The following is a 15,864-nucleotide window of genomic DNA, read 5'->3' on the forward strand; positions in this document are numbered from 1 at the left end:
ATACAGGACAGAGAAGGGTGTGTAACTGTGTGCAGAAAAAAGCCCAGTGTAGTATTCGTTGCCCCGCCCACTTTTGCCTCCAGCCCTGCTATTGCCATGTGGCCCTTGGAAAGTTGCCCAGAATGGGAATGCGGCTTTTGGGCTGACCTATGAATTAAAACAAGGAGTTCCTGGGCAGATTAAGGTTGTTCCTTAGAAGGGAATGTCATCTCCTGGGATTCAGTTTACCCAAGAACTACCCTAACCAGATTTCAGCAATTACTGAGTCAGAAGGATTAGTGAATGACTAGGGGGGTGGAAAGCATCATTGTTTAGCCAGGAGAGAAGGATCTGGCTATCTACCTGGAAAGAGTAACTTAAACCACAAACCTGAGAAGCGGAAGTTATGTATTAACAAGGTTATTGTCCATCCTGTTCAATGGGAATCAAGTGAAACTAACTGATCCAACCTAGCAGCCTTCTGCCTAGCGCAATATAATCTATTGGGGGAGGGGGTCAAAAGGGGGTGGGGTTTGCATATAAAAAGAATTTTAATTTATGACATAAAGACTTCTTGCAAATAGCCTGCATGGAGAACTTTGAGGTGTCAAGGAGATAAAGAACTGCACCACTTTTAGAAGACATCTGAAGGCAGCCCTGTATCGGGAAGTTTTTAGTGTTTGACATCTTGTTATGCTTTTATAAGTGTCGGAAGCCACCCAGAATAACTTACACCCAGATGGGCGGGTGTACTAGTAGCACAGTGGAACCTCGGGTTACATACGCTTCAGGTTACAGACTTCGCTAACCCAGAAATATTACCTTGGGTTAAGAACAGAAATCGTGCTCCGGCGGCGGGGCGGCAGCAGAAGGCCCCATTAGCTAAAGTGGTACCTCAGGTTAAGAACAGTTTCAGGTTAAGAATGGACCTCCGGAACGAATTAAGTACTTAATCTGAGGTAGCACTGTAGTAGCAGTAGTAATAATAATAATAATAATAATGATTATGGTGATGATGTTTTAAGTCATATTCTCTGCTCATTTAAGTGAGCAAAGAGTGACTGCAGGGGGAACAACACATTGTTCCTTTTAGGTAAATCTTATTTTCTCAAGACTCCGCTTAGACCGAATTAGCAGAAACAAAAGGTGCATTTGTGCAAACTGCTTCTTAACTAGCCTGGTCCCACCCCCACCCCCCTCAGATAACAAGCAGTGCCCAAACACAGCTTTTTAAAATGCGGAAAGGAGCAGAGCTGCAGCTCTGAATTATCAGTTCTTAGGGCACAAAAGGCCCTTCCCACAGACACATCCAGCATTGCTAAAGTGCAGCCTTGTGGTATAAACAGAGCTGAAAGCGACAAACATTTCATTAAACCGAGCGGACGAGAATGCACATTCCAGTCAAGACGCTTTGCAAAAACAGGAGAGCTTTCAAAAGTGTTCATTAGGGTGCAAAAGAAAACACAGCACTCTGCAAGAGTGTGTGGGAAAAGAGCCATTTGTGAATATCGGCAACCTACAAGCTGCCTGAAATGAGGGTGGAAGCCTTGCCCTGCCCAATAACTACTGGCAGGTATGACAGACTCCCATTGCCCCAGGGCCAAAAAGAGTCTGGGGGGCTGGGGGAGAAGAATCTGGGACTGTTAGCAAAAGGCAAAGAGAAGTTCCTACCCTCTGGCATCTAACAATAGAGGCACGCAACCTTACTTATGTAATCTGGTGTAAAAGCACCGCCCTCCTATGGGTTAAGTGCCCACAAGGTAACTACTCTTAAAATGCACTTAAGAGTCATGTTTCCAGCATTGCGTGGTGAGTTCCCGCCCCCCACCAGGATAAAGACACGAGACACCATGGTTTAAGGTTAAATGGGCGAATTAGGCCACAACTTTATTGAATTCAGGAATGAGAGGCATTGGCTTAGGCATTGGTCCTAACGACTATCTGGCTCCAGCCCATTTGCTGGAGACACGGGGAAGGGTTAACACTATATCGGGGGGAGTCTCCCGCCGAGGCACGTAGACTAGGAGCTCCCCGGGTCACCGCTCGGGGGCGTGCCTTTGGCCCACACCTCCATAGGCTTCGGAAAGGGCCACGCCCCCCGGAGTCCTTTAACGGACCACCCTTCGCTCACTGGGGGGAGGTGATGGCATTCCTCCCCCCCACATCCTCTTAACCCCTTCTTACCAATGCCTACCGCCAATGCCAAAGAGTTGTGACGAGTTGCTACGAGGTAGGCGAAAAACCAAATGGCTGTAAATTGCCAATTGGGAAAAATTCCTACCATGCCCCATGCGGCGACAGACCGAAGTCCATAGCAAATTCAGAGACCTACCTAAAGCCTAGCTAAAGGGAGGGAGGGAGGGAGGGAAAACGTGGGGGCTAGCTGGCGAAAAGAGGGTGAGCCCCCTCTGCGCCGGCCCTAAATAGGGCAGACACGGCCGGGATTCCCCTGCTCTCGCGGGGGCTGAAACCAGCCCCCGCTCACGTGGGGGGTGGGCGTGAAGCCCGCAACCCCACCTCCTGGGCAGGCCGGAAGTGGCTTTCCTTTCCCTCCTGTGGTTACGCAGAGAGTAACAGGATGAATGAGAGGGCCAGAGGAAAAGCATGAGAATGGGCTGCAGTGAGGTAAGTCTGCAAGGAGGCAAAACCTGGAAGCGGAGGGGAAAGCAGCAGCAGCAGTCTACTGTTCTCTTTTCTTTTTAAGATCCCAGTCTAGTCGGCAGCTTGTTGATCCTAGAACCCTAGAATCGAAAAGTGGGAAGGGACCCCAAGGGTCATCTAGTGCAGGGATGTCCATCAGGTTGACCAGTCAATCGTGGGCTCCTTTTCCTGGCCTCCATTTGTGCATGATCGCTAGAACAGAAGATGGGAGTTTTCACTGTGAGGCTGTTTTTTTCCTTAGTGATATTTTGGTGAGCAACTTTCCTCCTTTGATAAATTTTGACATTTTCCTTCCCATTTTTAGTACCCCCCCCAAAAAAAAACCCTGGACTTTCCTCCCTAAAAAAAAGCTCAGCAACTTTGACCCAAACCCCTCAAAAAAGGAGTACATCACTGCCAGTTTTTTATTCGGTCTCTTGGGAGTTGGACGTCCCTGATCTAGTACAATGCAGGAATCCTGTCCACAGCCGTCCCTGGGTGGGCTTGAACCGCCAACCTTCTGATTAACAGCCAGACACACGGACTCGTCATGCCACTAGGGGCAACAGCTATGAAATTAGAAAGGCATTCTACAGAGAATGCTGCTGAGTAGTCCACACTTTGTGGTGTCCGGAAAGCATTCCCTGAAATGGCAAAAAGCGATTGGTTCAGAGCCCACTGTGTATATTGCAGCAGCCATTCTGCTAACAGGAGCCCCCAATCTTTGAGAAGAGTCAAATCCAATGGGCAGCAGCTTGGGCCAGCAGAATCCTTGCAGGGCAGGCATCTATCATATACTGTCTTGCACTGTCAAGCTTGCACAGGAATGCCAACACTTCCCCTTCAGGCATAGCAAATCCTGCAAAATCACACCCCATGGTCATTGACTTTAATGGACGCTGAAAAACCAGCTGACAAAAATGCCCAATGAAAATACATTGTTAGCAACCAAGTGCCACACATTTCCCGAATAGACTCCATGTATACACATCCCCTAGCAGCCAAGGCTGTGTACGCACACACCCCAGTTCTCATACCCATAACAGCACCAGTCAGCCTTTTAGATGGAGAGATTAAGTTCCGCTTCTTCTTTCCTGTCCCAGACAAGCAAGTGGCTCAAGCCGTCCGGTTGTGCTTTCCCAAAATATTCAAAGCTTAGATTCTGATTAGCATTCCATGCAAGGGGAATTTTTGTTTGTGGCTCAGCCACTAAAAACATGGCTTTATATACTTTTAATGACTAAAGATGGTGCACTGATTATGCAACCTGAGGACATATAAAAAAATAAGAGCCTGCTCGGTCAGGCCAGTAGCCTATCTAGTCCACATTCCCATTCTTATAATAGCCAGCCAGATAACTAGCAGAACCTGAGGACAACAGCACACTCCCTCCCCACTTGTGATTCCCATCCATTGGCATTTAGAAGTATACAGTACGTTTCCGAGCACAATTCAAAGTGTTGGTGCTGACCTTTAAAGCCCTAAACGGCCTTGGTCCAGTATATCTGAAGGAGCGTCTCCCCCCCCCCATCGTTCTACCCGGACACTGAGGTCCAGCACTGAGGGCCTTCTGGCAGTTCCCTCACTGCGAGAAGCCAAGTTACAGGGAACCAGGCAGAGGGCCTTCTCGGTAGTGGCGCCTTCCCTGTGGAACACCCTCCCACCAGATGTCAAAGAGAACAACAACTACCAGGCTTTTAGAAGACATCTGAAGGCAGCCCTGTTTCGGGAAGCTTTTAATGTTTGATGTATTATAGTATTTTAATATTCTTTTGGAAGCCGCCCAGAGTGGCTGGGGAAGCCCAGCCAGATGGGCGGGGTATAAATAATAAATTATTATTATTATTATTATTATTATTATTATTATTATTATTATTATTATTATTATTTTATTATTATTATTATTACAGCATCTGACAATGGAGGTAAAACATATTAAATGTGACTAGTAGCCACCAAAAACGTATCTGCTTTACCTTCTCCTAAAGCCATCTGAGTTGGTAGGCGTATATACGGACTCTTGTTTTCCAGTGCAAAGGGGGAAAAGGAAAACCAGGAGACCGTTAGGAGAGTTCTCTGCACAACCACAGGCCCAATAGTAAGTAACTGAAAGGGTTTTTGTTTTTTAAGAACATCTGGTTTATTAAAATCGACCTTTCTGCTTTTGCCTCCATTTATTTAACTGGGGTGCTAACTTTCAAGGCCAATGGTACTTTGATCACTCGAGCAGGCAGAATGTGGAGTGGGAGTGAAGGCAAAAGTGAAGGGGGTGCCTGGATTGCAGCAGAAACAGAAATAGCAGGCAGCGAAGGAAGGAAGGGAAGAGGAGACCAAAACTGAACAAAGCTCAGGAAGGCCGTAAAACAGGAACAAAACAGCAATGGGACCCAAAATTTGCTTTTTATACTTTTGCAGATAAAAAATAACAAGGGTGGTAATGTCCATTCAACAATATTGGCGCATAAAAAAGAATGCATGCATTTTCTGGAGACGTATTCCTCCCCCACCCTTGCAATTTACGGAACGAGAGTGGCTTTAAAGTAAGGAACTATGGAGAATCTAACATCGGGGAGGAGCACTTCCTAATAGCTTTGATTCCCTGCTCCCAGGCTTCATGTCCTTCTTGACCCAAGAAAGCAAGCTAAACGGAATGAGCACTACTTGGATGAGACTTGGAAAAACGGGTTATCATCTGCTTTGAATCAAAGTTGTTTCTCTGATGGCCCACTGCCAATGTAGTCTAAACCAATACAGTGGTACCTCAGGTTAAGAACTTAATTCGTTCCGGAGGTCCGTTCTTAACCTGAAACTGTTCTTAACCTAAAGCACCACTTTAGCTAATAGGCCCCCCCCCGCTGCTGCCGCGCCGCCAGAGCACGATTTCTGTTCTCATCCTGAAGCAAAGTTCTTAACCCAAGGTACTATTTCTGGGTTAGCGGAGTCTGTAACCTGAAGCGTATGTAACCCGAGGTACCACTGTACATCCATTCACACGTAACTCTAGGGGTAGTAAACATGGACCCCTCCAAATATCGTGGACCACAACTCCCATTATATCTGACTAACCCATGAAGGATGATGAATGCCCTGCTTCTATGCTTGAAGGCAGTTTATGCTTCCGAATACCAGTTTCAGGAAACCACAGGAGGGAAGCGTGCTTTTCTGCTCAGGCCCTGCTTGGGCAGGCATGGCCAAACTTGGCCCTCCAGCTGTTTTGGGACCACGATTCCCATCATCCCTGACCACTGGTCCTATTAGCTAGCGATGATGGGAGTTGTAGTCCCAAAGCAGCTGGAGGGCTAAGTTTGGCCATGCCTGTGCTTGGGGGTTTCTCATAGGGTTGGCCACTGTGAGAACAGGATGATGGCCTAAGATGGGCCATTGGTTGTTCCTTGGTTCAATGGCCATGCTGGCTGAAGCTGATGGGATTTGTAGTCCAAAACATCTGAAGGGCACCACAATGGCTGTTGCGTCCCTGGACATATTTCCCTTGCATGTTTCACTTTAAATACTTTGGGGTTTTGTTTTTGTTTTAAAAAGCAGAGCAGGATGAGTACACTTTGAGACATCCCCCACCTCCTCCTCCATTATCATCAAGCCACACAAAGGACTGCAAGGAAGGGTTTGTCCGCAAGGTAGTGTGAAAAGGGGGAGGATTAGATCTCTCATTCAGCTCAAAGTATGACCTTTATCACAGACATCTGCAGGGCTACTCCTAATATAGTTGCTTCTTTGAGAGGGCAGAGCATTCAAAACTCACACTTGCTGAATGCCTCACAGGTGGGCAAACAATAGCTTCATTTGCTTGTAATAAGATCCACACTCCGCCATGCTCAGGGGCAATCAATACCCGAGAGCTGCACTAGCTCTTTGAACTTCATGAAGGCGACAAATTTTTAACATCTTGTACATTATTCTTGTATGGACTCCTTTTCATGGGCCGTATTTGCTACCTATGGATTGTAAGCATCATGTACGTGGCATCTAGCACACTGTACATAGCAGATTTTAAAACAATTCACTTGCTGAAAAGGTGAGGATGTTGCCTGGGTATGAGCTTTCATTTTTCTGGACCGCAGATCCCATTTCTGTGAAAAGCACTGGAAGTGGAAGCTAAAATGTTTGGTCTGGCATTAACGCATGAATCAGCAGTGAAGGCAGAAAACAAAGGGGACACCTTTTCCGTTCTTTACAGTAACACAGAAAGCATGGGGGGAAACTGGGACCTAAAAGAGGTGAAAAACCCACAAAGTTCTGTATAGTAGCCCAAGGTTTGTGAATTACTACATAACAAAGTTCAAATGAAAAGTGGGGATTTTTCCAGACTTCATATACCTAGGTGAACAAAGCAATGCCAGGCAAGGAATGCGGTATTCTACTACTGACTAGGCACACAAGCCCGGCCTCAGCTCTGCATCCCCCTGCAGATGTTACCTCCGGTGTTAAGGGTAGCATAAGGGCTGCTTTTACAACTTAACAGCTAGCTTACTTCAAAGGCTTCTTCCATTCCATCCAGCAAGCCCACATTGCTGCCCTGTAATTTCAACTAATCACACCAGCTTCATTTTCATGCATTTCCACCCTCCTTTCATGGGTTATTCTTGTACTTGTGCTTACTTGCCCTTGGCATCTATTTTGAGGAACGGCTTAATATTTAAGCACTTCAGAAATGTAATGCATTCAGCCGCATGGTGCATTTTCAGCATCTACTGGAAATAATGTAAATATCAAGTCCTAAAGCGGCAACCCAGACGCAGTCGGCGGCTGTTAACATTTTCCCGTTTAAAGGTTTAGAAAGATGAAGCACACCCATCAGGGAAGTTGGTTTTGCTGCAGGCGTCCTGTATTTTACAAGAAATAACTGGGCTTTTGTGATCAGTTTCAGGTGTATTGTACTTGCATTCAACTAGATCAGGGTTTCCGAAACTTGGGTCTCCAGTTGTTCTTGGACTACAACTCCCATCATCCCTAGTTAGCAGGACCAGCAGTCAGGGATGATGGGAATTGTAGTCCAACAACAGCTGGAGACCCATGTTTGGGAAACCCTGAACTAGATGCTCTCCTCTGCTATATATGGAGAAAATAGATGGACACTTTTCTAGCCTATCAGGCCCTTGCACTGGATTCAGGGGAACATCAGGCATTCATGTGATTGCACTCAGATGGTGGTCACATTTGTTTTCAAGAAAGCTTACTCCAGGTAGGTGTGCATAGCTTGCAGCCTATGTTGGATGTTCTCGGGTCCTCCTGGAATCCATGATACAAGTTAGTTATAACTTAAGTCCCACCGAGTTAAACTGGACTCAAGTTCAACAGCCCGAATCTAATCAACTTCTTGTTGTTATGTCCCTTCCATGCTGATGCTCCTCAAGATGGCCAATTCTCACTGCTGATCCCTCATACAATCATAAGAGTTGGAAGGGACCATGAGGGTCATCTAGCCCAACCCCCTACAATACGTGGGTTCAAAACTCTTAATGATTGGGAATTATTGATATTTGGGTTGTCACCAACTTCTGCCTGCACAATAGGACTTCCTTCCCATCTGCTCCAGATAGGCAGATGATAATAATAAGACTGGGGATGCAGAGAGAAGAGAGGGAAATCATTGTGCTAGCAGGACACCTCTGCTGGACACAACCCTTAGGGATTACAAGAGCCCTCTGCCATCAGAAGTATAAGAATCCCAAAGAGGGTGATGAATGAGACTATGAATAGGAAATCAAAGTTAGAATCATAGAATCATAGAGCTGGAAGAGACAACAAGGGCCATCGAGTCCAACCCCCCTGCCAAGCAGGAAATACCATCAAAGCACTCCTGACATATGGTTGTCAAGCCTTTGCTTAAAGACCTCCAAAGAAGGAGACTCCACCACACTCCTTGGCAGCAAATTCCACTGTCGAACAGTTCTTACTGTCAGGAAGGTGGAATCTTCTTTCTTGTAGTTTGGATCCATTGCTCCGTGTCCGCTTCTCTGGAGCAGCAGAAAACAACCTTTCTCCCTCCTCTATGTGACATCCTTTTATATAGTTCTCAACATTTCTGCCTACAGGTTCTTCCCACCCAATATTCCAAGTGCAACTTCAGTGCTCCAGAAAATCTTCAATGTGGGGTTCCGCAGGGCTGAATCCTACCCCCTACGTTGTTTAACATCTATATGAAACCGCTGGGTGGGGCTATCGGGAGGTTTGGAGTATGTTGTCAAGAGTATGCTGATGACACTCAGCTCTGTTTCTCCTTTACATCTACAGGTGAGGCAGTCGAAGTGCTGGACCAGTGTCTTGCCTCGGTTAATGGACTGGACGAGAGCCAACAAACTGAAGCTCAATCCAGATACGGCTGAGGCACTGTTAGTGGGTGGTTCCCTAGACCAGATGGGTGGGAGATCACCTGATCTTGATGGGGCTACACTTCCTCTGAAGGAGCAGGTTCGTAGCTTGGGGGTACTCCTGGATCCTTTGCTATTGCTCGAGGCTCAGGTGGCCTCAGTGGCCCCGAGTGGCTTCCATCAGCTTCGGCTGGTGGCCCAACTATGCCCCTATCTGGACAGGGGTAGCCTAACTACTGTTGCCTATGCTCTGGTAACCTCAAGGTTAGGTTACTGCAATGTGTTATACGTAGGGCTGCCTCTGAAGACGGTTCAGGAATTTCAGCTAGTGCAGAATTCAGCAGCCAGGTTGCTCACTGGAGCAAGGCAGTCTGAGCACATTACAGCGATCCTGGTCCGGCTGCACTGGCTACCAATTAGTTTCCAGGTCCAATTCAAAGTGCTGGTTTTGACCTATAAATCCTTAAACAGCTCACGACCGCAATACCTCAAGGACAGCCTCTTTCCATATGAACCTACCTGAACCCAGAGATCATCTCCTGAGGCCCTTCTTCGCGTGCCTCCTCCCCCAGAGGTCCGGAGGGTGGCAACATGAGAATGGGGCCTTCTCTGCAGTGGCTCCCCATCTGTGGAATGCTCTCCCCAGGGAAATTCGCCTGGTGCCTTCATTATACACCTTTGGGCACCAGGCAAAAATGTTCATTTTTAACCAGGCCTTTGGTTGATTTGATTGACATCCTGTGCTCTTTTAAAATGTGGGGGTTTGGGGGGGAGTGGATATTGGGTTGTTGTTTTTATTTTGATTATGTATTTCGTCTTTTTATATTTTGATTTTATTTTGTGAACCGCCCTGAGACCTCCAGGGATAAGGCGGTATATAAATTCAATAAATAATAAATAAAAATCTAAGTAAGAGGGCAATTCTTCCTCAATTCCAAAATAGCTTACAGCTGACCTTGCAGTAGAGCAGTTTTTGGGGATGCACGAGGGGGAAGGGTAGAAACTGTAAGTCCCGTTGTGGAAGCAGATTTCCACTGTGCCAGAAGGCAGACATAAGTAGATGCCACTCTGTATATATAGATTTACTGAGATTAATTTTAAATTCAGAATGAGATTTTCCACCATTTTAGGTACAATATCCTGAAAATTGAATATTGCACATGCACAAGATATGGAACTTGTAACACAACAGCCAGCATGGTATTTTGCATCATAAGAGCACTCTGGGGACCATCTATGAAAAGCATTAATTGAACAACACTGGTAAGAGAAGCTGAAAAATACTTTCCACTGTGAAAATTCTACATTTTTTACCACCTCAAATGTACAACTTCATGCAACTCTCTCTTGTGTGGCAGCACAACGCATGAGCAAGCATTTCTATTGTTCTTTGGAAGGAAAATGTGACTGGTAAAAACAGTAATAGGTTATCTCGTCTTATTTTGCACACACTATACCAACTAATTCATCATCGCGTGAATCAGAAAGGTAGGGCTCCATTAGATTATCCTCTCCAAAATCTAAATTGCTGCAAGAACTTTCTCTGACTTGTAATATCAAAGAACTGCAACGGGACGTTGTCTCTGCAGTTGCACAACATGCCAAATATTGATTCAACATACCTTTCTGTTTGTGCAAGTTATATACGGGTTCAATCCCTAACATAGAGAGACTTCACCCCTAATCAGGTTCATGACCTGATGTCAACACTAGGAATCAGTCATTGCATTTATCAGCCAAGTATGTGGGAGAGCAAGCGCTTCTCTAACAAAAATTGTCCTGAAGAGTTTGTTGATGACTGAATTAAAGTAATCAATTCTCTGCTGTAACGAGGTTCAACAGCTAGGTCTGCAAAACAGTAACTGGACATTTGTTCTTGCAAACATATTACCATGATAACTTCTGTGTTGTCTCCATTAGTCTGAGAACCAGACAGTCGATAAATTCAGGATGCATTCCCCAAATCTGCAGCGCCACCCAAATCCAACAGATTCATTCTGAAGTTTGAGCCCTACAGCTTTTGTCCTGGCGATTAGGCTGAAGCTTATCAGAATGGCCCCAGTAGTTTCAAACTCTCATTAATGGAGGCGGCTGCAAACCAGAGTTCTGCAAAGCTCCGGGATCCTGCGGACTTCTTAACCGAGGTTTAAAGCACACCAACAAAGGGCACAACCTCCTGCAATTCTCCCTCGTTGTGACCAACCTGTGAATAAACTAAACCAACTATCTTCCTACAAATGCCCTTCCTTGCGCTTTTGAAGAAGCCAAACAACCTAGGTCGCAGACGGGACAGGAATGTAATTTTAAGCTCCTCTGAAGACGCCAACTAGCGCCTGCTTCCCAAAAAGAACCACCATTGGGGAGGAAATAAAAAGTATTGGCGTGTGTTCCCCTCGTTCCTCCAGCCAGCCAAAGCTCTCCCAACCCCTCTCTCCCCGCTCCTTGGAGCAGTTTTCAAACCAGCACGTTAGAGGCAGCCAGGAGGAGGGAGGAGGAGGAGAGACGTTGCCTGGCTCCCTGCTCGGGCAAGATCCCGCTGTTCAGTCTGAATGGCACCGAGCAATTGCTGGGCTCGCGTCTAATGAGGGAGGGAAGGAGGGAAAAGGGGGAGGGGGGGAAACGCGCCCTGTTGCGGCGGGTGCAAAACCAAGGAGACGGGCCGAGGGATGGGAAGCGCTTTGGGGACCAAGAGGGGCTTTGAATGGCTTGAAGAGGGAGAGAGAAAGCGCGCGGCCGCTTCGCAGCTCCCCTTCCGACGCCTCACGGGCGGACACAAAGAAGCCCCGCGCGGAAAGGCAGGCGCCCGCTCGCCCTCCCTTCCACACACACCCGCGAGCGGCACGGCGCGCACTTTCTGGCACGCGTTCTTCGGGGAAGACGCGCAGCTCGCCTCTCCACACAAACACACACACTAGTGTCCAAGGCAATGCGTAAAAGCGCAAAATGGGAAGGAAGGAAGGAAGGAGCCCCGCGCGGGGTAGCCGGGCGATGCATCCTCCCGGCCTCCGAGGCGGGCGGAGAAGGGCTCCCTCTCTCTCTCCCCACACCCCACCCCACCCACTCACTCACCGAAAAGCAGGAGGAGCCGGAGCCCCCGCGCCATCTCCCCAGCCATCTCGAGCTCGCCTCGGCGTCCCCCCTCTGCTGCGCCCCGCTGGCCACCTCCGGCCCTCGCTCGCTCGCTCTCACTCCATGCCGCTCGCAGAAAAAGAGCAGCTCAGGCTGCGGCGGGACTCTCTTCGCCCAGGCCGGCCCAGCCGCCCAACCCAGCCCCGCTCCGCCCCTCGCACACCCGGGACAAGGAGGAGCTTCCGGCCCCGGGAGGAGCAATCCCGCTCCCTGCAAGGCAGGCCGGAACCCACCGACCCTCCCACCCCACCGCGCTCCCCTCCCAACGTTACCTGCCCGGCTGCCCAGCGACCCCTGCCGGGCTTGGAGGCGCTTTTCTCGGGCGGGGAGGCCCGAGGCGCGCGCTCACCTCTCGGCGCTCCGAAGGTGTCTCAGGTTCTCTCGCGCCGACTTTGAGAAGCAGCTCCCTGCCCCGTGTTCGTCTTTCCCCATTCCACATACCTGGAAGCCACAAAGAGGAGGTGTTCATGGGTGCCTTGGTGCCTTGGCCAACACAGAACTGGTTTTTGGACACCAACGTGATAAATACAGGGTTTGACGATGGGTCCCAAATCTTTCCTGTGGCTGATCTTCAAACTACAGTGGTACCTCGGGTTACATAGGCTTCAGGTTACATACGCTTCAGGTTACACTCTGCTAACCCAGAAATAGTGCTTCAGGTTAAGAACTTTGCTTCAGGATAAGAACAGAAATCGTGCTCTGGCAGCACCAGGAGGCCCCATTAGCTAAAGTGGTGCTTCAGGTTAAGAACAGTTTCAGGTTAAGAACGGACCTCCGGAACGAATGAAGTACTTAACCCGAGGTACCACTGTATTATTATTAAATTTGTAGACCGCCCTTCACATATAAAAGCTTCCAGGGCGCCAATTCTGTCTCCTCTTTTCCAGCTAAAGATACCCAGCTCCTTCAAACGTTCCTCATAAGGCTTTGCTTGGGCAGATTACAACTAAAGTGTTTAATCAATGCAAAGATTTCTGCTTCCACAACAGAACTCTCCTCCCCCCCCCCACCATGAACAGCCAGCACCCTACCCAAATTGCGCTAGAGGGTTCGGTGAATCCCCAGAATCACAGAATTGTAGCGTTGGAAGGGACCCTAAGGGTCATCTAGTCCAACCCCCTGCAATGCAGGAATCTTAGTGTGGCTGATTCTCAGTGGCTAGATTCTGCCTCTGCTGGTGAAGGCAGTTTGGCTCTGCATAGCAGTTGCTGGGAATCACAAGTGGGGAGAGGGCTGATGTTCTGCTCAGGTCCTGGTTTGGGGCTTCCCAAAGGCATCTTGCCAGGAGAACAGGATGCTGAAAATAGATGGGCCAATGGCCCAAAGCAGCAGGCTCATCTTATGCTTTTAGGTTCTTATACTCATCCCAACTTTTCACCCCCAAGAGATATGCAACCCAGTTCTTCCAAGGAATAATTCTCCCAAGGAAACAGACCAAGGAACCTCCAGTGTACTGTATATTTGAAGCAGTCTGGTTAAGACCTTGAAAAGCGCAGAGTCTGGCTACAGTCTGTAACCAGGGATGAATGAAAGTAGCTCCTTTGGAGGAGGAAACCACAAGCCCTTGGGGAAGTAATAAATAAGTTAGTTCCTCTCAGTCTTCCTGACAAGTTGCTTACCAGATGTCTTGACTCAAACCATGACAATAGTCTCTCTGGTCAATGGGCTTTTATTTTAGGCAGTCAAGGGTTCCCAAGTAAGTAAAACTGGGAAGTTCAAAATTGGTTAAGTTGGTTATCTGCTGCTGGACAAACTTCTCAACCACTTGGAAAGTTTTCAAGTATGCTCTTGCCATAGGCGGCTTGCTAATCTCAGGTTTCACAGTATATATATTTTTGGTCTATGTATAGATTTTCCCCCTGCTTATTACATGTGAGTATCTATAAATGGTTTCTACATCCTACCCTAACACTTAAATTATTGCTGCATTCATATCACACCTGTACGGGTGGATTTTAGCCTGCGAGGAACATGACATTGCAGTCTCCTGGCCTGAGGATACTTTACAGGGGTCTGCTAAAACCATTAAAGAAACTAGTCTCCAGGCTCTGAGAAGTTTCCTCTCTCTGATCACTGGCAGAGAAGATCAAAGGGCTCTGAGTCCTATTCCATTTCTTTATTGTCTCAAGCTGGGAACAGCAGGGCGGGTGACAACCCTATTTCCTTTCCAGGCTAGCAACTAGGGATGAGGCTGTAAAGATTATAACCTTTGTTCATGTTCTCACAAGATGCTTACTGTGTGGTAAATGGCCTTTGTTACCTCAGGGAGTTTTGCATGCTGTTCAATTGCAGGATAAAGAGCCATTTACTCCCAAGAATTTGCAAACTGTGGCATTTCTTCTCTTTCTCTTATAAAGTACATATGAAAATACTTTGGAGTTTAAGGAATGCTATCCTCACTGAAGGCTACCCATAATACCAGGATAAAGCTGTTCATTTGAACACTCCCACCTGGTAGCTATCATTGCTATTCACTTCTGAATATTAAGGAGAAAATGTGTGGGCTAATATTTTGATTGAATTATAAGCCTCTATGTAGAATGTGTTTGTGTGTGCATGATTAATTTTACTCCCAAATAAACTAGCAGGTAGTTATGTTTACCCTTTCTTACCCAAACTGAAGGGAAATGTATAAAATATCTTATAGTTTTGAACACACATACTGTACACACTGCACACACACAATTGGGTTGCTTGTAAAATAGTACAAAAGCAGCCAGACGTCTTTTAGCACAGGTGAGTTCTGCACTCCCTAGGCATCATCAGATTCTTTGGACCAGTGGGCACACTTTGAATTGTGAGGCTTGTGGGCGCCAGTCACAAAATGGCTGCCATGGCACGTAGCATAATATAAATTGGCTGCTGGGAGGGGGTGCGGCATCACACAATTAGACCATATAGTCATTGAGCCCAGAGCTGGAGAAAACAAGCTTGCCCCATTTGCATGTGGCAGCCCTTTAGATAGTTGAATATGGCTACAACTCCTGTCATCACTAGCCATGTTGGACTCCAACAGCCACCTGCAGAGTCTGGGGTTAGCCACCCTGCCCTAGACAAAGAACACAAAGAAGCTTGTTTGCAAAGGTGGTGGCTTTGCCAAATAATTCACTTTGCAAGTCTGTGTCTAGCCTTCATATTCTTACATGATGCTGTTTTTCAGGCAGAAACAGACAGTAGGTGCCTCTTCCTTCGGTTGTGATGTTATCTCATATTGAAGGGGGGGCATTCCTAAGGTGGAATTAGGGTCAATACCTCACAACTTGAATTCCTGACTCCTTTGTCCTTCCAGGACCAGAACACAGCAATTTATAATCTCACACTAATACGTTGCCAACCCAGGAAATTCCTGTTAAGCCCCTTCACGTCATAAAGAATGCTGACTTTAAAAGGTATCCCTAATACAAACCAATAAACCTTAAAAGATGACTACTTTGTGGACTGAGATAGCAGGGTTGCTGGGTTTGTTTTTTTTTTCTTGGGCGTTTTTCTAGCTGCACATCAGAGAGCTTTTTCATTAGAAGACGACAGAAGGTTGTGAGGTTCCCTTGGCAGTAGGGGGAACACAGAAATCATTATGTGTATCAGTATTTCCACAGAACAAAGGGGCGTTTTTAATGTCAGAAATATTAATTTAACAATGGAAGGGGTGCCCAAACCAAGCGAGGAAATTCAATTGAACGAGGGTAGAGGAATAATGGATTTCTCTTGGATATGTATTAATGTACTAAGGTGGTTCGGAGGGGAGAAGTACCGTATTTTAATGGCTTATGCATATCTCTACCACTTG

The 15,864-nt window shown here is 47.1% G+C and overlaps 1 protein-coding gene across 1 annotated transcript in view; it reads right to left on the reverse strand.

Moving 5' to 3' along the window:
* The window catches only part of PTK7 (protein tyrosine kinase 7 (inactive)), a 100,601-nt gene extending 88,384 nt beyond the window's left edge, over positions 1-12,217 (reverse strand). Inside the window, exon 1 of the mRNA XM_081188443.1 lies at positions 12,018-12,217. Within this exon, the coding sequence (XP_081044569.1) occupies positions 12,018-12,063 (46 nt within the window). The 5' untranslated portion in view covers positions 12,064-12,217. The remainder of the gene's footprint in view (positions 1-12,017) is intronic.
* Positions 12,218-15,864: the final 3,647 nt, after the last annotated feature.

Source organism: Podarcis bocagei (genome assembly GCF_964188305.1).
Source record: "Podarcis bocagei genome assembly, chromosome: 3".
NCBI classification, from domain to species: Eukaryota; Metazoa; Chordata; class Lepidosauria; order Squamata; family Lacertidae; genus Podarcis; species Podarcis bocagei.